This window comes from Melospiza melodia, chromosome 9 (assembly GCF_035770615.1).
Source record: "Melospiza melodia melodia isolate bMelMel2 chromosome 9, bMelMel2.pri, whole genome shotgun sequence".
In the NCBI taxonomy this organism is placed as follows: Eukaryota; Metazoa; Chordata; class Aves; order Passeriformes; family Passerellidae; genus Melospiza; species Melospiza melodia.
Window position 1 is genome coordinate 28,562,275 of NC_086202.1, and position 24,169 is coordinate 28,586,443.

The 24,169-nt window shown below is 42.3% G+C and overlaps 1 protein-coding gene across 1 annotated transcript in view; it reads right to left on the minus strand.

Annotated features, from left to right (window-relative positions):
• The window catches only part of FAM13C (family with sequence similarity 13 member C), a 124,713-nt gene that overhangs the window by 47,353 nt on the left and 53,191 nt on the right, over positions 1–24,169 (minus strand). Inside the window, exon 7 of the mRNA XM_063164013.1 lies at positions 908–946. Within this exon, the coding sequence (XP_063020083.1) occupies positions 908–946 (39 nt within the window). The remainder of the gene's footprint in view (positions 1–907; positions 947–24,169) is intronic.

Here is a 24,169-nt window from a genome sequence, read left to right on the forward strand (position 1 = left end):
AGAGATGGCTCAGATGATTACAACTTGGCCTGCTTTCAGAGTGTCCCCTGTCCCACAGCTGAGATGTTTTACATTATGTGCATTTTAACAGTGTAAAGCTCACCTAATACACAAACAAATCCATACATCATTTTCCTCCTGAAAAACAGCTTGGCTCCTTACTGCTGCAGAATCTTCCCCAAAAGCTTTTGAAACAATCAAAAGCATGCAAAGTAAAAATGCACAGAACACCAATATTGAAGTGGTTTAGACTAAAATAAGACAAAGACCATTTCATTTGCAATAGTTCCTAGGGGGTTTGCCTTCCTAACTTTCTAATGTCCTCCCTTGTTCTGCTGTCTCTGTAAAACAACCAGAAAAATCAACATATACATCCTTTTGATTATGATATATACAAAAGGCCATCTAAGGAGTTTGTGGAATTGATAACAAAGAAATTACAATTTTGGTACTTGGCCTGTCTAAATAATGTATAGGGATTTTTCAAAATATTTCCTAATGATTTTTTGTTTCCTAACAATGCTTGTGGTAAGTACAGACCATGTGTCCTTAGAAAACAGACATGCTTGTGTTTGACAGGATCATCAGTATCAGAAATGAGCAATATTTTGACAGGAGGTTCATCCGACACTGCAAATCATGCACTTAAACATTTGTGATGTGCACCCAGCACATATTCTCCCAAAAAAGGGATTTCACTGCTAAATAGTCACAGAGCATTTAAAAGCAGCTGCTTTATGCAATCCTTCCCATACAGGCAATAATATATTTAGATTACAGAAAACTCAATCCAAATATATGACAGATAGCTTGGGACTTCTCACATACCACTTACAATTATCCTGTACGGTAACTAAACTCATCATTCCTGTTTAAAAATAAGGACATCTTTAAAGTGTTCACTTACTCTGCTAAAGCTGTCGTGTTGAAGGACTTATCCTGAATGCTGAAACAGAAACAAGAAAACATCAGATAAATCAGCAAGGCAGGCAGGCTCCCTGTATCCTCCTCAGTTGTAGGAACACATGCACAAACATGGCATTGCGAGGCACGTCTGTGTGCTCGCTCTGCATGCACGGCTCTACCTTGGGCTGCTCTGCACATGCTCATAATCAAGAAACCACAGGGATTAGTCCTACAACACTCACAAAGCCCAGCCAGCAGCACCCAGGATTCAGGCAGGGGTGCAGGTAGATTGTGAGGCTCAGATCATGATCATTTATAACTGTAACTGTGCTGTTAATAGAGGCTTAGGTTTGCAGACAAGTATTTGGCATTCTGTCCTTTTAATATTTGCTGTGTGTAATTGGCTCATGAAATGCAGGGGTTTTTTACTTAAATAGGGTTGCCCAGCTAGCTGTGTGGAGGTTTTCTTGTTTAGTGCTCTCTTACATGCTCAGTTCATGGCCAAACCACAAGGGATTCTATGAAAAAAAAAAAAAATCTGGCAGAATGGACAGCTCAAGTAGGAAGAGGTTATTAAGCTAACAGCAAGCAGTAGATGAAACCATCGCTGTGAAAGGAATAGGCTGCTGTGCTCCTGCAACAAAATGTTTCTGACCTGATGTAATACGTTCAGCAGGGTCAGCTCAGGATATTGCAAACCGCTGGGTTTGAGGCAGCAGTGGAATTCCCCCTCCAACAACACCCCTCAAATCCAGTGAACAACACTCTTGTATCATCCTGAAATCTTACAGCAGCATAAAAGGAAAAAAAAAAAGTCCAACCAGCAAACAATCTCAGTGCTACACAGCAGAGATGGGATTTTGTTGTTGTTGTTGTTGTTTGGGCTGGGGGAGAGAAAGCAAAGCAGACAACGCCTTGTGAGCACTCCTGTTTGTGACAAAGGCATCTCTGAGGCGCCAGCATCAAGCCGAGCAGGGATAAAGAGGCACCTCCTCCTCCTCCCCCAGCAGCAGCTTGTGCCTCTGCGTGGTGTTGACACACATTTCCCAGGCAGCAGTGGCAGCCAGGAATCACAGCCTGACAATGGCTTTCCTTTAGCAGCAGCACTGACAATGCAGCACATCTCCCCCATCCCAGCCTCCCTGCCTCTCACACACGCTGCCTGCTCTGTTCTTATATTTGTACATATATACCAATGTGGATAATGGCATGAGCTACCTGGGGATCAGAACATCACAGCCAGCCTGCAGGGACCTCTGCCCCTTCAGAGAGGACATTTTGTGAGAGAAGGATGAGCAGAAAAACCTAAATTTAATGGTTAGTAATTAAATCCTACCTTAAAACTGAAATACCGAGTTTTTTCTTCTCCTGTTTCCAGTTCTATTGCTCTGACCATACAAATACAAAGTTCTTTATTGCTATTCTATTTGCAGGACAGCAACTGATCAAAGGTATTCTTCTAGGTGATGTGGGAAGCAAAAGCTTAATTTACATGCTCAATAAGTAGAGTGCCATTAAAAATAAGTGGTTTTTTTTAAGGAATATATTCCAGAATGCCTAAGTGAATGCTTTACTCTTAGTTGGAATGGTTAAGCAGGGTTCACAGCCAGCACTTCAAGTGTGTCATGGAGGAATCACTGCATTTATCACAAAATACCAGTGACAGGCATCACAGCTTGACTAGAGTAGAATTTAAAGGGCTGGGTACCTGCACACACCCCACAAGAAAGGGAGCTCTTGCAAACATGACTTCTCCATCTGTGGGTGCCCAAGTCAAGGTCTAATTCTCTGTGAATTCATTCCCTGTGCAAACGCACTGCAGCGTTTTGATGTTGCTCCTGGGAAGATAACAGGACTGAAGATCAGTTTATAAGTCAGGGATGCTTTGGACTGAGGCCAAGTTTAAAGCATCATCACTTTCCTGTCATTTGTCTGGACTTTGGTGCTGAACAGCAATTGCTACATCTCCCTTAGGGAAGCACTTCACATTGCAGCTCACTCCCAAACTTGCACTAGTTTTAAAGATAACACTGATCACTGTAAGTGGAGAGTCTCTTCCTGTAAGGTGGTGAAACCATTCAACAAAATTAAATTTCACATAAAACAGGCATAGAAATAACACATGCATATAAGTAAAGGCCAGGCAAACTCAGGAGCCTGATTCAGAGCAATGCCCCAGTCAGATAAATGGAGCCACTCTTCTCCTGGGCAACACAAGAGAGGAGCTACAGTAGGCTCACAGTAACTTTTCTTCTTTTAACAGACAGAAGTGATTTGTCTTTAGGGGCAAACACTCATTTCAACAGTGATGTTGGCTTGGGCCCTCTTGGCTGAGTCCAGCTCCTTCCACCTCCTTCCCATCCATGTGCTTGGGGTGAGACCAGAGTAGGCAAAGAGACTCTGCCCTCTCAAGGGAGAGCCAAAGGTGCTTGAACCTGCATCTCTGCTTCCTTCTAAGTCCCAGGCACAGAGAAAACCTAAAACAGTTGTTACCTCCTTATTTTCAATAGTGACATGCAAGCCAATTAGGTCCATAATGCTATAGGACATCACTCTTTAGCACACTGAAATTCTCAGTGCCAGATGTATTTCACCACCACATTCAGATGACATGCCAGACTTCTCATGTCCTGAAGTCCCAATGAAAATAAAGCTACACCTATGTGTGAAGTGAGCTTTGAACTTCCCCACTGAATAACAGATAAACTTCGAAGGACTTTTTATCTTGAATTCATCAGAATATGCATTTCTGAAATTCTGAAAATAAAGGCTTTTAAATCAGTTTTTCCTTTTTTCTTCTAAACAGCTTCAGTGATTCATATTTTTGCAAATCCTATGTCTAGGAAAAGACACTTTCTTTGCAGAAAAGCTGCCCATTTTATACCCACTTTTGTTCTTACCCTCTTTTGCCAAGTGCTGCTCCAGCCAACATAAACATCACGTGACAGCCCTTAGCTGATGACAAAAATGCCAGAGATCCCCAAAGCAAACATCTACATACATTTTGGAGATACCAAGACTCAGAAATATGTTGCTATTCACTTCTGGAAGTTTGACTAATATATTGTCTATTTATGGCTAACAAATAGATTGGCATAGAAATTCCATTCTTTATTTAGTTTGTACCATCAGGAGAATTACTGCTGGGTCAGGAAGGAGCATGAAACAGGAATCACAGCATCCAGCTTGGTTTTGCATGTAACAGAGAGGCATATTCAAAATAAATTATATGTTCATAAGCTCAGCATTAGCTGGCAGTGTGTGCCTTAAAGGCAGTGTAAGTCTGCAAAAGAAGAGAGGCAAAAGTGGGCAGAAGTAGTTCTGGCTTCAGCAGAACAGGAGAGAACAACAATCAAAATGCTGTAAAAAAGAAGGAGGAATAGTGAAGCTCTCCAAGCTGCAGTTGTATAGAAAGTTACACACACCCCCCACACCCACATCCCTGCAGGCTTTGTAGATCTTTGGGTTCACCTGCAGAGCAGAACCTTCACCTCAATTTCCTGAATTTGCTCATCTCAATAAATGACTGTTTTCTTTTCAGGGTGTTTCTGACTCAGTCAAATGATGAGGTCTTTCAACCCTAACTACAGAATAATGAAGAATTTACACTGGGAAATAAACTATATTTTAAAGGGGAAATTACACATTTACAAAGAACTCTAAGCTCTCTAAGGTTCTGGGAAAGTTACTATTTTGCATGTAATATCTACTACCTAATGAAAAACTCAGTGCAAGCCTATAGGGTGTGATCAGCATTTATTGCCAGACTATTTTCTTCATTATTATTTGTTATCCCACAAAGGGCCTGTGCTGGAATTGCTGCATCAAAGGCAATTATATTTTGCAGTGCAGTCAGGCCATACAAGGGAGCTGCCCTGGGCCCCATGGAAGGATGTGAGAGGCACAGTGTGACACTCACACTGCAGGATGAGGAGCCCAGGGCAACACCCTCCAGCTCGGGGAAGGAGTTACTCATGTTCCACTGCCCAAATAAAGGGAAACTTGGAATGATCTCCCCACTACTGTCTCTCTGGATGAAGTCAAATCATCCCTGCCAGACCCGGCTGAGCTCAGAGACTCATAAAAATACTGAGCAAATTTGCTTTTCTTGGAGCATGTGTGCTCCTGCCAAGAAACAATACCCAGAAGGGCTCCAGCCATCCTTCACCTCCCTCGGGAGCTGTACCCACAAGGAGGTGCACTGAGTCCCACCTGTTTGCATGCACAGAGTTTGCTGCCATGAGCACATGAGCACCTTCAGCTCCCCTGCTCTGAGGAGCAGCTAAATATGCTTCCTTGGCAGGTTGCACTGCTCCTTCTGAGGCCACACTTCTGACTTTTCTTTAGGCAGTGAGGCAGTAACTAATTTCTCACTTTAGCAAGTCTGTTGTCTTCCCACACACAGGATTTTCTTGAGGGGTAAAGGCAGGAATCATTCTGCAGCAAAATGTTAGCACTGGTGATGGCTCCAGTGCCTTGCCCTTTCCCCAAAAGTGATCCTGCAGGATACTTCTGCTGTTTTCCAGTCTGTAAGGCATAAACCAAGGAGCTGCCATGTGAGAGAGGAGTCACATGCTCTCTCCTGTAGTGATAAATACTGAGTGCTACATGCTGCAGCTCAAAATATTCATGTGTTCACCGACTTGCTTTCTTGAGGAGCAGCCTGCCTTTTTATGGGCAAGATTCTCCAAGACATCACCAAACATCTCAGGAGAAATTAAGCTAAAATACAGCAGTTACAATGTAGGAGCTGACTGGTGAGCACTCAGTCCATCTTCTACATCTTTGACTTTCTCTGTGACCTAATTAGGACATCATCTGAGAAGGGAACCTGGGGGAAACAGCACTCAGCTGATCTTGTTGTGTGTCTCAAAATGAACTGACAGACTCATGCAGGAAGAGATTCCAGCTGAGCATAGATGCAGACACAGTTATCATAATCCAGTCCAGGGAAATTCCATAACATGCCTTTCATTTGGGTTGGGTAAAACTTGGTGCACCTGCACAGACCTTCAGGGCATGCATATATACGTATTTTCTGAAGATATTTCAGTGTGCAATCAAACTGCACATTCCTGGCTCAAGCCTTATAAGCATAAACCCCATACACACTCCCATAGTACATCCAAGTTTGCACTGAGGGGGGCACATCTACCCTGAACTCAAAAGGCACAGATCCCTGCTCTTTTAAAGGGAAAAATGTCATGGAGCTACACAATTTTGTGCAGATTGTGAACCACTACAATCCCATAGCTTGATCACATTTCAGGAGCCCAGGTGCATACCTGAGCTGCCACCAGCACAGGGAATTGCTGGAGCAGGGAGCACACCCCAAGATCTCTTGGAAGGCTACAGCACTCCTGGTGCCCTGCTCAAACAGCATCAGCTGATTTCATACAGGCCTCTGGTCTGAGGAGGAGTGCTAAGCTGGAAATACAGAACCAAGACTCTGATTTTGTTATTAAAGAACAAGTTGTTTCATGGAGTCCCATCAGCTCTGCTGAAAATCTCTGTAGAGATGCCCCACAGTCATCATAGAGCACTCACAGGGCTGCATGATGAGCCCAAGTGTTGTGCCAGCCCAAGTGGTGCTGCTGACTGAGCCCCTACTCAGCTGCAGCGATCCTCTGCAGACAATTTAATACCATCACAGATGACAAAACTGTTTCCAGCAGGTTTACACCATAGTCAGGCTAGACTCAACACAGCGCTAATTCATAACCAGTTTTTCCTCTCAGTATTGCAAGATGAGGAAAAATACACATGTATCTTTAATTTTTATGTTCTTTCCAAACATCTATTCAGAGAATCATATCCCTGAAAGGCTTCAATATTTGGCTTTTTCACATCTGCCTATAGCAGTGAACTCACCTATGAGGTACTTTGCAGATCTTGCTCCCTCTCCTCCCAGGTAACTAGCAGACCAGCTCATATTACCTTTCATCATACCTGTAGCTTTATCTTGCCAGCAGCAGAGAAGCCAGAATGATATAAAACAAAATCAATACCAATCTAGAGGACATGTATCAAAACCTACCTAAAGCAATTGCTGTCTAATTTCAGAGCTCATTCTCAGTGACATACAGAAGCACCTCTTTAATTAGCATTGTCCAAGAGTTCCATTACCAGCAATTATGTGTTTTCAGAGGACACCTGGCCTTCCCCCAAGCATCACTGTGCACCACGTGGCACTCACTGATTAGTCCTACTGATATCTGAGGACAGGCCAGGTAACATCAAAAACAGATTTGCCACGAATCCTCTGATGCCATTTTCTGTGATTGGGTATTTCTACCCTCTGGCCACCAGCAGAAAACACCCACAGGCTGCTCTCAGAGGGCTGGGCAGCTGTACCAGGGGGCCATGCAAAGCTTTGCTAATTACACCACCCAAGGATGCTGCCCACAGTATTTATAGCCCAATAGAACTGATCCCTGTGATCACATGTGCCTGAATTTTGGGTATGAAAACAGACTCTCCAAGACCCTGAATATTTTCTTTATCAAGAGCTTACTTCCTATTTTGTACTTTTTGTTGAACTGCAGGAAAATCTGATACAGACAGATTATGAACTATTAATGTATAAACTAACCCAGGACATGAAATTTAAAATTACACCATTATGTGAAGCTTATGCCACTTAACAACTACTTTATACATTTAGATCACATTCAGAGAACTCTGAATAATCACTACTGTTTGTGTGACTGAAGTTGAGAAAGAATAGCAATAAATGCAGTTACAAAAGTATAACCTGTATCTTAAGTCTCCTGTGTCATAATAAATAGCCAGAACTGCTTTTCTTTTGGAAACAAAAGGAAATACAGACAGTAACACATGTATGCTTAGCAGTGGATTTAGATTTACTCTGCATTACTCTGAACACATGAATTATCTGAAAACCTAAAGATAATATTCCTTCCTATATGAAAAACAGGGAAAAGCAAGGAGTCTCCATTTGCACATATCAGATACAACTGTGCAAGACATGAGATCCCACAGAGAGCTTTTTAACCCCATTCACTGCAGTCAGTTTCTGTACATATAAATCTTGTTACTCTTCTGCCAAGTGCTTATTAATTTCAGGGGCTAGTATGGTCAGAGAAGAAGCTGATGTCATTTAATCAAAATTGATGTAATGTGTTTATGCTCCTTTCTGAACTTACATCAATAAATACAAACCCCAGACAGATCCAGCTTCTCACAGGCCCCTCTGGAGCCCATTCTGAGCCATGGAAAAATATCCTACAAAGAACTCCATGTAGTCAACTTATTCCTGGCTGTCAATTCAGACATAATATTTCTTCCCAGCCATCTTAATCTCATAGAAAGGAAAAGCTGTCCACATGTCAGAAAAGAAAATAATGAGGTGGACAAAAAGAAAGAAAGCTCACATTGGGGAATATAATAGGAAGGCACAAGCAAAATCCAGAATAAATCCAGCAAATGTGAGCAAGCAGTCCCAATGTAAAACACAGTTATGATGGGCAGCTGAGGGAGGCCTTCTGGGCATTAACTCATCCATTTTTGTGGGGGTTTATAAAGCTCCAGTTGCTCATTCTCATTTCTGCCATGAAAAGTCCATGGTAACAAATCCTACCATTTTTTTACAAGTTGTTTTCTGAATTTCTATTCACTAAATATGTAGCCAGTGACATTTGAAACCCACTGATTCAGGCCATTAGCTTTTCTAATATCATGATCCATTGACATCAGAAACATCTCATCGGTTATACCATATCCCCTGCACTTGTATTTCACCAAAATGCTCTGAATAAGCCATCAAATATTAGCAGCCACAATCAGTGGTCAATTCCTGCTCAGCTTCCACCTTGCTGTTTTAATTTCCTCTGCTAGAAAAGTCCTCCTCTGTTTGGCTTCTATTTCTGTGCAGGATCATGATCTGTGCTTGTGTCCCACCATGCACTATTTAATTTACCAGCACAATCCACAGCTCCTCAGCACAGACACAAATTTGTTCTTCCAAACTCTGAGAATATTTTTACCTTTCAATACATTTTGGGTTGCTTTGGTTTTGCTGGATTTGTTTTTGGAGGTTTTTTTCCCAGTATTTTTTTCTTTTACATTGAGGGAAAGATAGAGGATATTTCACCTAAATGTCCATTCTCAGCACAGTGTCTTGCAACACAATAAAACAGCCAGGACTGATCACAGCACTCTATAGAAACTAAATAATACAATTCTGTTATATAACATTCAGCTTTGTGGCATCAAATCAGAATCCTATAGAAAATATAAGAGAATGGCACATGTCATAAATCACAAATGTCTTACACACCTATTCAAATTTATTTTCTCATTAGAAGAGAAGACTTAGAAGGATTTTCCTTTGCACTGTGGTACTTTGGGGAGGAGAGGAACCTGTGGCAGTCACTGGAACAAGGACCAAATTTCTTTACAAAGCTGAGGAAATATCCATATAACCACACACCATCTGTGCTCTTGCCTTTCTATCCTCCTGCTGCACTCCTCCTGCTTAATGTGTGTGTTTATCTTGTGGGCTGGCTTGGCTGCCTGGCTCAGGGGTGTCCTGAGGTAGCACCGAGCCCAAGCCTGTGTGCAGACGTGCCCTGTGCCAGGGCCACCAGGACATCTCCTCTCCTTAGGGAATGGAGTCTCCTGCCCCAGACACCGGGATCTGAGCCCTGGCACAGCCAGGCCACAGGGGATTTACCATCCATGGCACCACAGAGAGGTTCTAACAACAGCCAATTATCTTCATGGGTATAAGTTTAGTACTTGTTTCCAACTCCTACAAGGAGATGTTTTTCCAAGGACCAGGACAAACCTCACTGAACAAGATTTTACAGAAGAGCTTTCTTCTCCTGGCTCAGAGCTTCTCACAGGGGTCTCCACAATCAGCTCTGAAGTGCTGTAGCACACAGAGAGCAGCACCCAGCCCTTCAGTTTTCTCCTTTTCAGTACATTATTTTTTTGAATATGTTCTCATCCCATGTTTATGACAGTTTTAAGGTTCAAAAAGAATCTGAAAGCAGTAATTTTCTCTGGGAAGACCTTGTGCCACTTTACAACAGCTGCTGACACTGAACAAATGACCTCCTTCACATAAATTTGGTCCCAATGCAAACTATTTGTGCTTGGATATTTCCTGTATGGACCTCCTGAAAGGGAGCAGAACCATGTGGGAAAGAAATTGATGCAGAAAGCAGCTTTACCACTTTGCTATCTATTGCAGGAGGGCAGTGTGCATTACTTCTCCCTCTTGAAGCATTTAAATCCTTTGTTGCAAAGCACATCAAGTGTTCTTAATGACATGATCACATTTTCTATCTCAAGTTGCAAGTCCCCTGACCCTTTGATAAACTAGAGAAAATTGGTTTTGGTTTTACACTACTCAGAGAGTTGTAAATATAGGAAAGACATTTTCATTCTAATTTTAATGATATTTTCCGTCTAGCAGTTCTGGAGCATCAATCAGAAAGATACCAATCACAGAAAAATGTTCTATTTCTAGGTGAGCTATCCATTTTTAGAGAGAATTAGTCTTTATAAAATTTTTTCAGAAGCAGAGCCAGTGAAAAACAATAAGTAATCCTTTAAAACCTGACTCTGATATTTTCTTTTTTTTTTAAGATTACGAGGAAAGGACATCTTGCCTTTATATTAACAAAAATACTGACAGTAATTATTAAAAAAGAGCAATGAATACTGTAGTCTAAATGTAGGAATATTCAGAGCTACAGTTTCTTCCCTCTCTTTGCTGAAGCTTGAAGAACTGCAGCCTACACTTTCTAACCCAAATCCAGGCTCTCAAACCCACATTTAAGCACCTACACAGTTTCAGACTAATTTTAGGTAGCCGCCAAGCTGAAAGCCCTTGGCCAGTACACACACTGCTAATTCAGTGTCTGGGATGATGGTTGTAAAGGCTCTGGGATTATGCCTAACACTACAGCTGTGTTGATGCATGCTCTCTACAAATATAGAAAAAAAATCCTCCAACACACCCAAACTCAGCTCCAACAGTTATTAAGGCACCAACCCAGTTACCATCTCAGGGCATATTTGTTCTTCTCTGCCACCCCCTCGTTTTTCCTGTTCCTCACAGATCTTGTCAGCTCTCATTAACTACCCAGGTTCCTGCCTCAGCCCCTGTGGCTGCTCAGGGGATAATGCCAGCCAGGATAACTCTGGTATTTCCTACCAGCCCCACAGAGGTGCTGCATGGGTTGGTAGTGAGGGCCCTTGCTCTCTTTTCTCTCCCCCAACACAACATTTGGAGGATTTCACATCACTTGTATCATGCAACCAGCCACTCGAGTGTTTTGAGAGAATGGGCTAAAAATGACTTTATAAACTGCCCAATGGGTAAATGTGTTCAGGCAGAGCAGGGAAAAGCCATTCTCCAAGGCAGTACAGTTCTTACCACGGCATTACTCATAGCTGCGTGGAGAAACAGGAAAACCTGATCATCTATAGCCACCAAAAAGTGAGCATGACTCAATTGGGGTGACTCACAGTTCTGACTAACCTGTTTAACAGCTCTTTTTAAAAAGAACCCCTTTTGAAATAATTCCTGTGTGTTCTTCCTCAATTGCCTTCCACTGCACAGTTTTAAATGATTGCCAAAGCACAATCACAGTGCAGAGCTAAGCAAAGCACAACTAGGCATAAATGTATCTTAAAGCCTTAAATAAAACATCCAGTTAATAAGTGTCAGGCAGATGTATTTGTCTAGAACCTAGCAGATTATTTCTTAGTCAAACACAAGGCAAATCCAGCTGAATTCCAGGCCGGGAGGATGGAGGGTTGAGTCATGCTCTGCCAAGTGGCTGTATCCAGCCTGCAGGTGCACTGCACTCCTCACATTCCTGCTCTGTGCAGTGAATTTCCAGCAGAATAAAAAAGTAGCTGAGTCCTCTCCCAGAAGAAAATGCAGCTGGAGTCAGGAACAACAATGGAGCGAATGTGAGGAACAGTCACCTCCTGGCATAAAGCAGTTTGCATTTTTAAATCAATAGGGATATTGTAATAGAGAGGGAAGTTTAGAGTTCATTCATTTTTAGCCCACTCTTCAATACAGGGTAAATATTCCTCCTTATGCACCATTTAAAATGAATCCTCACTATCAAAAATGTTTATAAAACTCTAACTACTCTTTCAATCCGTAATGCAGGGTAGACAAATTAATTAATTAATAGCTCATTCCTATAAATAGTCATATGTCAAACAGCAAACAGGCAGGAGAAAAGGAACTAAATGAAACCCATTCTCCAAGTGCATCATCAAAGACAGGGGTTTTCTAAATTCACCAGTTACCACAAAGTGTCCTGTCAGCCCCTGCAGCAAATGAGGCTCATATCCACTCAAAGAAGCCAGAACTAACTGAAAAGGCTGGGAAATCAGCTGAAGAGACATGCAGAAACTGCCCCTTATATGGTGCTGTAATTCATCTGGTATTCTACTCTATCTCTTGGAGAGTCTGCAGAGGTCCCGCATTTCAAAATTACACTTAACATCTAAAACTACACATGCAATAAATCATCCATGTAACATTCCTCAAGAGTCACTAAGCAGCTTTATCTGACATTGCCACTAATGGAAAAGAGGATTAATGGGCTTTGCTATTATTTATTGCCCTCCCCTTGACTGTAGAAAATCCAGTTGTTTTGCCCAAGTTGTTGCTGAATGCCTTGACCCAAATCCCTACTTACAGCCTTAGGTAACAACAAACAGAAATGTTGTCATTTCAAAGGTTGGGCAGTAACCAAGGATAGATTAAATTTAATCCGTACTGAAAGTACAATTTGATTGATGCATAGATTGATTGACAAGTGCTGAGGACCAGTCAAGCATCTCTTTCTGCTGTCTGGAAGAAAGCTTCCATGTCACATTTTTCAGAAAATAATTACTTATGTGTGCTAATGAGCTCCTGGTTTTCCACTGTCTTCAGCATCCTCACCCCCTTGCTTGTGCAGTGTATACTTTTAAACAGATCTGGAGCTGTTCCACACTCAAAAGTATGATTAAGTGATTACAAGTAATGCAGCAGTCATTGTAATAAACCATTTCATCCACCTTTAGGAGTTTCATCTGATGCATCAAAGCTGCAGAGCCTCTGTATGTAACAAATATGCCAATGCACAAATATTCAAATACTTTTTGATTCACAGTAATATAAGACTATAAAGCATTTCCCAAAGTTTATTTTTAAGAGGTGGTCATTTCATTTCCTTGGAAAAATTACACTATGCATAAACTGTATGATGCAACACTGCATTCATTAATATTCCATTTGTTGGCAGAAGCCAGCTCCAATTTTCAAAACCCATTATGAATGTAGGGAATGATGCCCATGAAAGTGAGTCACAACACTGCTGCCACTTGAAATAAGTCATCATCATCAACATTTTTCATAATGTCCTCTGATCTGTGCAAAAAATAACTTTCCACTTAAATAGGAAAAGTTTGACAAAACTGGAAGCATATGTTTCAGATATAATCTCCAAAATAGTGACCTTTTCTGATATTTTTAAAAGTAGTCTTAACAAAATGAAATATTTATTATCAGCATTCTGCTTTCACAAAGTGCACAACCAAAATAACACCAGGACAAGCTCACTCCCATTGCAGTGAAATTACACACAGAACGTTATGTACCCACATACAAAAGAATTACTACAAATTTCAGAGAGATGATGAGGAATTCCTGAAGACCTCAGCCAGCTACCCAGACAGGCTTTTATTACCTGGCTGCACTGCAACAGTCTGCAAAAGCTGCAAAGGAAATTCCCAGCAGCCACCGTTGCAGTTAACTCTTGATCTCTATCACAGAGAGTCACAGAGGAATTCACCACCAGCAGTGCAGCTCCCAAAGCTCAGGCATGAGATGTGCACAGAATATCCAGCAGCACTCAGCCCCAGCCCTCACCCAGGCATTTCCCTGGAAAGCCATTTGTGTTTTAGATGGGGGACTCCTCCCCATGGAGCTCCCAGGAGAGGCAGAGCGGGATCAGCCTTCTGCAGCAGAAAGTTCTGCTGGGCTGCACAGACACCCCACACTTGCCTTGCTATCTCCTACACTGTCATGTTTTCTTCACCTGCAAAGGTGCTGGTCTCCTCAGGCTCTCAGGAGCACAAATCTTAGAGGTTGTTACTTAAGGTTTCCCCTCTGCAATTAAGGATTTTAAGGAAATAGCCTCAAAACTTCTCATCTATAAGCAGACTGCTTCACTCTTCCACCAGTCATAAGGAGATGAGCAGCGTGTCTGCTTCCAACCCAGGCTCATTGCCATAATTTTAAAATTGTCACTGCAGCATTGATGGAGACGGCACAACCCATTTCTTGGTACAGAACAGCCATCTATGCCATGAAACACCCTAGGAATCTGAAAAATCACATAATTCCCCATAAGTCAAGCCACCATCCAGCCATCTGTGTTTCTATATAAGGTTCCACAGTGTGCAGTGTTCAGAATATAATTTTTTCTGCTGCTTAGGTCAACAAGACCTAAGAATTCACCCAGTTGTAGGATTAGAAACAATCACACAACTATGAGTATCTAAAAACCTGTCATTAATCTACTAAACCATCCATGTAAATCCATTTCAGATACCACCACCTGCATAATAAAGTGCCTTCCTTCTATTACTCACACAAACATAAATTAAAAACATATCAGCACCCTTTGAATCCAACTTCATATGGAGCTATTTTGAACTGTTTCTAGCATGACTTTGCTAAATCCCTAGACATTGAATATGAGCTTGAATATTCTTTTAAAATTGCTATTCAAAGTAAGATCAAAACTGGAAACGAGTGGAATCATAAATGAAGGGATGAAAAAAGGTGGTGTTGCTTTTTTTAAAAATCAGTTTAGGAAAACTGAAGGGGACAGAAGAAAGGATTGCCTGGCAGGGACCTGCTGATGCTCTCTGGTTTGCCGACACCAGGTCAGTAATCTGCTAAAACCTTCCTTGCTCCACACACCATGTATGTTAACAGGCCTTTTCACTTGTGGAACCAGAGCCAGGCTAAGCACAAGATAAAAAAAGGAGAAGCAGCACTGCTCTTGCATCTGACAAAAGAATTAGAAGTTAATGAATTTTTGAGTGTGAGCAGAAATTAAACCCATTAAAATATCACAAAGAGCACAAGTACCTCAGGTCATGGTTGGCAAGAAGGATGACAGAAATTGAATTGGTCAAGTGGTCTGGGAAGAGGCACTGGAAGAAAACAGAGGAGAGGGGAATCAGTCTGCTGTTGAACTTGAAAAAGAAAAGACAGAGAAGTGAAAAGATTGAATCTTGATAAGTTTCCCATAAGAACAGAATGAATTAATTATGATCACAGAAATATTAGACAAGAATAAAAAGTACTGATAACAGCCAAAGTAATTTATCTTTCTAGTATTTATAGAGACACAGAAATCCATTTTTTTTCTCCAAAACCTGTAGTAAAGTCCTGCAAACCAAACTGTTTAGATGAAACTTCTTGTGAGTGACCCATTCTTACTGTGCAGTGTAAAGACACTGCCATGCTTGACATCTTTCCCAGCTATAGCTAAAAATAGTCTGTCCGAGCTCTGAAAATTTACAAACCTAATTATTCCAAGGCAGAAGTTTGGACTGGTAAATATGCCTAATTTGTTTTGCATTCCATTCAAAAAAATCAGGGATGTTACACCATGTTTTTCATTGAATTGATGCTCAAACACAAAAAAGCCATCTGGAAATTCCAGCTATGGAGCCAAGCCCATGGACTGCTCTTTAACCTCAGCACCCAGAGAGTGAGGACTCAAAGCCCAGGAAATGCATACACAGACAGCAACATATGCAAACAGGAAAACACAATCTGCATTTCTCCTTTGTTTGCATATCATCAAACTGCATTTCTGCATCTGCAAATGATCAGTTGGTTGTGTAATTATTAATTCCATTCTTATATGCATCAAATCATGATAAAACTAATGCAAATTCTATGGAAAACTGACTTTTTTTGTGTGTACCTGTTTTGATCTTCTGGTAGTTTGCTGGTACTCTAGGGCTGAGAATATTCTATGGAGTACAGTTTATAACAACCTCTGTGAGTCTGAAACAATTAGAAATAGTTACAACACTGACTGATAAGAATTCAAATTAAAATTAGAATTATCATAAAATTTAAAAAAATTGTACCCATTTTCCTTTCTGGATGTGATCAAAACCAGTTTGACTTCAAAAAAGAAGTCATTTATTAACAGAATTGTTTGAGGACTTTTTCATGTGCAACTGCCTCAGATGGGCATAAGAAGTGTACTGTGATTTACATCAGCCACAGAGAGATTTTCATTCCAATTCATTCTCTCCTATTGCCAGCTCTAATTTGCAGATGTTGTAGGCTTTCAGCCTAAAACAGAAGCAGAAATTCTGGCATGTTCAATGTTTGGAAAAAATTCATATCTGCAATGATAGAGGCTAAACTGATAGGACAGATGGGCAGATGAAATCAAGGGACAGAAATAAATTATGTTATAATGTTACCTGCTGAAGAGAAAACCTTGCATGGGTTTCTAGAGCTAAACCAAAACCACACTTTTCAGAACTCCATCACTTAGTCATCAGTGACAAACTGATGAAAAAAGAAGTGAAAAGTACCAACACAGTACCTATTTTTATCCAAAATAAAACATTTACATTTGCAGATTTTTTTAAAGAGAAAAAAATTCTAAATAGTCCATGCAGGGATTTACAAGGAAAAAGTAAGAAAAGACATGCTTACCATCTCCCTCTATTTTCAGCCCCTCAACATTCTACCAGTCCCATAATTCATGCACAAATCATACCAGGAGCCACAGCTCAATCTGTCAGTCCTGGAGTGTGAATCTGAACTTCAGCTGCTCATTCCAGAGAGTCTGCCCCAAACTCTGGGCTACAGAGATCTAATCACTCCTGACCTCTCCTGTTAAACTGCTCCAGTTTGTACAATAACTAAGCACAAGGCAGGATTAGGCCTCTGCATGTATCTCTTGGTTTAGTGACACCCAATTGCACTCATGAATCCCCATTCCCCAAACCTAAACACTACAGAAAAGCTTCAATATCTTACAAAATAAAAATTACCTGGGGAGTTAGGGACTGATCTTTTCACCAAATGCAATCTGCATAAAGCTGCACTTTCCAGTCAGTGTCTCATTCTTTTTACCAGGCACACTCAAGCTCAAAGACACACGTTGCTGAACAGAAACACAGCCAAGTCATCCTCTGGCTGGAGATGCCCCAGAACTGAGAGAGTTCTGGTGCTGTTCTGCTTCTTGACACACAAGTGTGTTCAGTAAATGTCTTCATCACTCATGGGGGGGAAAGTCATGCCCTGAGCTCCTGTGCTAGTCTTACCACACCCCTGAAACAAGTAAATACTCCTCTGGAAGATGAGGGAAAGGTGTGCCAACCTTTTTCCACAGAACTTTGTCAGACAAAATGAAAAGCCCAGTGCCATTCAACACACAAAGCAGCCAATGCTCTCTCTCAGCAGGTTATTAAACAGATATTTATAAAGTGTTTTGCACAGAAATCATAGATTATGATCTTCATTTGAGAGAAGTTCTTTCTTTAGGGCAGTGACATAGAAAGTAGTAATAAGTCCAGGTTACCAGTGGAAGTGTATTGCTTCTAGTCTGTTCATTGCATAGGCTGACAAGAGGATGCCACAGAAACAGCTGTGAATACAGATGCATCCAGTTTTTCTAATATTCACCATCAAAAGCACCAGAGATTTAAAACTGGCACCAGAACTCAGTGGCACTAAGTTAAACATTGTGATTTCTTGCAATAACTTTCAGGAGCAACATAATTTTACAGGTAATTTTGCAGTATTCATTAGAATTCTAATGGAACTCAGTAGCACTGAATAATAAGTGTGCATAAAGATGCTTTCAGGTCAAATCCAGCATACATCAATGAATAGAAAGGTCATAAAGTGAGAACCAGATGGGATAGAAGTTTAGTTTTGACTGACATAAGTCAGAAGTGTTGGTGAATGGTTTATTCCCAGGGAGTTAAACAGAGGAGATGTTCTTTCTACCTGGTGTACCATACGCATTTTCACTCAGTATTTCACATGGGACAGATGAATCACATGTGTCTTGATCTTCCCTCATGGAAAACCCTGACTCACCTTCCCAGCCTCTACTAAAAACCTTAGCACAACACTCCTGCAAGCAACAAGCACTGAGGAACAAAAAACTGATTGGCTTATTAACAGATATAAATATTTTCAAGGCAATATTTGTTTAAAAGAATGAAGCCAAAGCAGCATGGCCTGAAAACACTCCAAGTTAGAGCAAGCTGTGCCCAGCACATCTGCAGAGGGCTGTGGCAGGGCAGCTGATGCAGCTCTGTGCCTCAGGAGCTGCATCCCACGTGCAATGTGTGCATCACATCTCACAGAAGCAGAGCAGGGTGCTGCCAGGCCCCTCAGCCCCAGCACCCTCCAGGCTGCCAGGTGCTGCAATGCAGACTTGTTCTGCCTGTCTACATGCTCTGTGGGAAATTGATCCTGCTTATTTATGACCACTACACCATCAGAGCATCAGGAGCTGCTTTCTCAAATCCTAGTGATGGGCTCCATTAATTTTATAGATACATAAATTTCACATTAGAGTTTTGATCTCTCATTTTGACAAAGACATTAATTCTCAGACAGAAAATTTTCATGAAGCCCACATAATTTCCTGCTAGGATACTGTATATGTATATTCTCTATTTCAAATTACAGAGAGCCTCTATACATTCTAATGATATATTATGCCCTGTAATACCTTTATGTACAGTATGCAGTCCCAGAGTCCCTAAATTATTCATCATGATGTGCTTCAGAAGCAGAATTTGCTCATATCTCTTTAGGTAGTTGGAAGCACTGTAGCAATATTTAACCCATTCCACACACTGGCAGAGTTCATTTGGTTAATATTAAGCAAAACAAATAAGTCTTTTCTTTCACTCCTCACATTCACATCCTAAATTTATCTAAGAAGTCCAAACCACCTTATTTTATTTTCAGTTCAAGCCTTTGAAAAATAGACATCACAAAAGCTGAGGAGCTATGACATGACAAAAGGCAATGTGAAGCTGAAGATCAAAGAGAGAGAAATTAGTTAAGCGCTGGAGTAAATCCTTCAGGGATGTTGTTCAGTCTGCATCCCTGGTGGGGAGATCAGGTTGGACAAATGTCTGTAAGGAATGGCTTAAGTGGAGTTCACCTTTCCTTCAGGCAGAATTCTGGATTAGGTGACCTCCTGGGGCTTCCTTCAGATCAGTGAGGAATCAGTTTACAAACACAGCTGCATTAATCACTGCCTTTGCAGTGCCTCCCTGGCCCTTGGATCTCTCAGGATGATGCTCAGGAGCTGCAGCTCCTGCAGCAGCACCACAGAGCTGCTTCACCTCCTGCAGGGCAAAGCACTGGAACCAGAAACACTTCTGAGACCTGCTGTAACTTGTGCAGCTCCTCCTTAGCTGCCTGTGTCCTACCCAGTAAGACAAAGTGTTCTAAAGCATTTCAAGCTACAGGCTTTCCAGTTGGCTGGCAAAACCTTTATACCTCATCTGCTGAGAAGGAAAAAGCAATGTACTTTCAGGGTTCAAAAAGTTGTGAGTTTGAGAGCTGCTTGAAGGGAATGAGGACTAAGGGAAGGCCTCCTGCACCTGCAGGTTCCTGGCACTGCCCCAAGACCATCTGTGCAAAAACCTGTGGGAAGGAGAGATTTATATATTCAATGTATTAAATCTTTTTTTTTTTTTTTTCTGTTCTGCTTCGGGGCACTTGCACCTCTTCTCAAAATCCTGTCACCACACAAACTAAAATAATGCTTTCTATTTTAAAGTTCCCTAAGAAGAAGCTAAAGGATGGTAATAGTTCCATGAAAGCCAGGCATTCATTTTTATCACCTCACTGCCCAGTATCTCCAGGTCAGAAACAGGTTTTCAATTTCCCTTTTGGCACCCACAGCAGGCCTGTGACAGGAACACACAATTCTGTGCAAGCAAAAAGTCCAGAGACACAGGCAGTGTCTTTGTGGAGCGAGCAGACAGAAACTGATAGCAAAACCCTTGCGCACTTCAGGGGGAAATTGGGAAAGTTCTAAAGTAATTTCTTGTTCTGAAACCATTCAATTATACCTAAAATATGGCTTGAAACGTAATAGGGAAACCACAGGAGAAAGCATTTCCAGAGTTATTTCTTTCCTTTTTTACCACACACCTGAAATAAATGACAGCTGATAAAACAGAAAAATACCCTAGCATATCTGGAGAAGTAAACAGGGAGTAATTCAGAGAGAGCAAGACTGTACTTGCATTTTATTCTTTTGGCTTTCAAGTGAGCACTTGCTTGAAACATTATGAAGTGTCAAAACAGAGCTACAGTGTACATTTCCTTTTTGTTAGGAGAGTCTTATTCCTGTTTGTAAGAGCTGATTAGCCCCAAATGTTGGGGAAAGAAGACAACAGCACATTCTGCACTAAGGGATGCCATGCTTCAAAACTTAGGTCAATTCAATCCCAAGAATTTCAAAGCTTCATAAAAGCTTTTTGAAAAAATTAGGGGTTTTTGGCATAGATTTGTTTCCAAAATCTGTGACCAGTATAATATCAGGACAACCAGTACTACTATAAATGCAAAAAAAGGCAAAAATCGACTTGAAGCAATTTTTTTCAGCATTACTTAAGATGCCACTCATCTAAGGAAATATATATAAAGTAGAAAATTACTTTTGAAAAGGAACATAGATGATGTTCTAACAGAAAATAATATAAAACAATTCTTTCAATATCATGAAATAAAATAAAAGCATTATGCCAAATGAAAACAGAATGCAAATTCCTAAGACTGCAAGAAAATGACCTAAATTATTTCACTATTCTGGAAATTCATCGCAGTATTTTTGGTACCAGATTAAAAAAAAGAAAAAAAAAACCAAAAAAACTCAAAGACAAAAAACCTCCATAAAATCCCTCTAAGCTTCTTTTATTTATGTGTATAGACATACACAGAGATAGAGTTATGTTTCTTGTTGTGGTGTGCTGTAATGTCCCATTTTGGCCTTCCAGGTCATTCCCCCAGGTGTGCCTATGTCTCTCTCCCTTCCCCCTTGCCCCCATGCTGAGTGAGTCCTGTCAATCAGGCTTAGCATTCCAGCAAGGCGTCGTGTGGTTGGTCGAGTTCAAAGGATGCCCCTCAGGCCCAGGGGTCATTGGCCTGTCTGGGTGTCATCTTCCCCTGAGACCCTGCCCCTCTCACCTGGTTGGTGGCTCACCTGTACCTCCCCTCCCCCTGTCCCTGAGCTTAAAAGGTCATGAGACCATGCGGTGTGATTCTGTTGGAGCAATTCCTCACGTTCAGACCTCTGTAATCATGGAATAAACCTCTGGACATTAAACCTTCCAGCAGAATCCTCTCCTTTTTCTCTTCACCATCGCCTGAAGCTATTCCTCTTGAGGTGACGGGGTTCCTAACAAGCCTGGACTTGTTCAGTGCCCAGCTGCAACCACCAGCAAGCCAAGGTATCTCTGGGGTGACACACCGCAGTTGCTGCCTTTGGCCCAGCAGCGAGGGTCAGACTGGCCCAGGCACAATCTAACTGGTAATATTGGGAGCCTTTTTTTTCCAATATTTGGTGTCCCTGGGTGGGCAAAGCGACTCTGCAGTCCGAGACGGACCACAGCACCTTGGAGAAGCTTCTGGCAGCCGTGCATCCAGCTGAAAGGGGCTTTGGTTTCATCGCCCTCGGCTAGAGACTTAGGGAATATTCCCAGAAGAAGTTTCGTGGACTGTTCGGCGCCTCTGGAAAGCCCAGCTCCTTTCTGGTGAGCAGATTTTCCAGAGGGAGGACAGGGGAGCCTCTCTCGCCCACAGAGAGGTCCTGTTCCGGTGAAGAGACCTGCCTGTACCCAGCCAGCTACAGCTTCCATTTTGGGTGAGTATCTCTGCTCTCGGTAGGGCAGGAGCTCAAAAACAGACTCTGCCGTGAGTTCTGTTCCTTTTTGCATTTGTATTTTTGGCTGCGCAGCCCCACAGACGGGAATTCATTGATTTCTAGCTATTAGCTTTCTGCCGCGTGTGTTACTCTCTTTTGAAATTCACGCCGGAGTGGGAGAGCTCTGTTCTTCCTCCCGGCTCTGCAGCGCAGCGTGCTCGGGCTCTCCACGTGGTCGGGAGATCTTTCTCTCTCTCTCTCTGCGGGGGAGGGGGGGCTCTCGGCTCTCTTGCCGCAGGGGACTCTCTTTCTCTCTCTCTGTGGGGGAAAGGGGGGTTCTCTGCACATGCGGAGCGGGGGGCCCCGGTATCGGCTTGCCACGTGGCGTGGCTGCTCTCTCTGCTCCGCGGAGGGGTGCATTCCACGGCGGGGGAGGCTTTGTTTCTGCCTCTGCTCGGCAGGGCGTGCCCTGCTGCTGCTGCCCGGGAATTTTAAAAGCAGTATATACAGCTGCATTGTGAAGCTTTTGTCGGCTCGTTATCGCTTTCCTATCTGCGTTTTTTTTTTAGAAATCGGTAGCTGATTTTGGCTTTGTTTTTGGTCAGGCGGGATTTAGTACTTTGCTTTTTACATCTAACATGGGTTTGAAACTCAGCATTGTACAAAAAGGAGTGTTTTATAATATTGTTAGCATTTTAGACAGTAGTAATGTGAAGTCCTCAAAGGGAAAATTGAAACAGTTTGTAAGATGGCTTTTCCTCCACTTCCCACAAATCTCCCCTGAAGAAATCCACAATATTCAATTCTGGGATAAAGTTGGAAATGAATTGATAACCTTAGGACAATCTGTCAATGCCCCCTCAGCTAAATTTGTGTTTTGGAGTTTACAAATTCGTACAGCATTGCTCAAACAAAAGGAAATGGAGAAAAAGCCAAATGTAAAGCCATGTACCTCTGCTCTCCCTGTTTCTCTCTCTCCCAGTTCTAAAACCCCTAAACCTCTTTACCCAAAACTTGGTATTTTAAACAGATCAAACTCATTGGGAAGTCGACTCCCAAAGTCTGTTGAAATGCCTGAGTTGCCCTGTCCACAAGGCCCTGGCCAGGCTGCGTGGAACCTTTCCCAATCCCCTGTGTCCCATCCTCAGAAACCCACAGCACGTGTTAGCTTTGCAGAGAGTAGCGTTACCCAAAATGGCCCCCAGCCCCTAGGGGGTCCACAAGATGGTGGATGCCACGTGGCATCTTCCCAAACCTGGTCTTCTTCTTCCCAAAATCCCCTTAAGCATCCCAAAACTCCAGCCCCATCCCCCTCTCCTCCTGTTCCTCGTGACACCTTCCCCCCTCCCCCTCCCTTTCCTGCAATACCCTCAGCTCCGCCCCTCTACTCCTCCCAGGGGGCGTCTTCTGACATGATGTCACCAGGCATCCCCGCCCCCTGCCAGCCCCCTGACCCCGCCCCCTGTTCCCACGGTTTCCCCGCCCCTTGCCGGCCCCCTGTCCCCGCCCCCTGTACCCGTTGCGTCTCCGCCCCCTCCCCGGGTTCCCACGGTGGGGACACACCCACTGCCATTCCCCAAACCTGTATCTGTGATCCCGATGCTTCCAATTCAAGGGATACAGAGCAGGGAACAGCAGATTCAATGCATAGTCCCATGTTGTCACTGGCTCCTGTTACCTTTCAGCCTGCAGCTCAGGGGGGAGCAGCTCCAACTGCTAATTGGAGTTCTTTTGGACGGCAATTGATTAAAGAGATCTGTAAGTCTCATAAAGAATATGGTCCACACAGTCCATATTTCCGTGGCCTTTTAAATTCTGAATTGAGTAGGACTGTAGTGATTCCACATGATTTAAAACTAATTGATTAAAGAGATCTGTAAGTCTCATAAAGAATATGGTCCACACAGTCCATATTTCCGTGGCCTTTTAAATTCTGAATTGAGTAGGACTGTAGTGATTCCACATGATTTAAAACAGCTTTTTTCCTGTCTAATGACCTCCACGGAATTTAAATTATGGGAAATAGCATGGAAACAAATGCTAAAAGATGCTCTCCCAGGCTTGCATACTGATCCAAACACAGCCAAAGACAACAGTGGTAACCCTATCACCATTGAGCACCTCTGTGGTGAGGGCCAATGGTCTTCTCCCTTGATCCAAGCTACTGCAATTCCTGCAGAAACACTCGAGAAAGTAAAAGAAGCAGCTGAAAAAGCATTCTTTTCCCTACAACCTGAGGGGCCTTTTGAGCCCTATAGTAAAATTAAACAGCTACCATCAGAGCCTTTTTTGAAATTTGTAGAAAGGTTAACTAGAGCTATTGATAT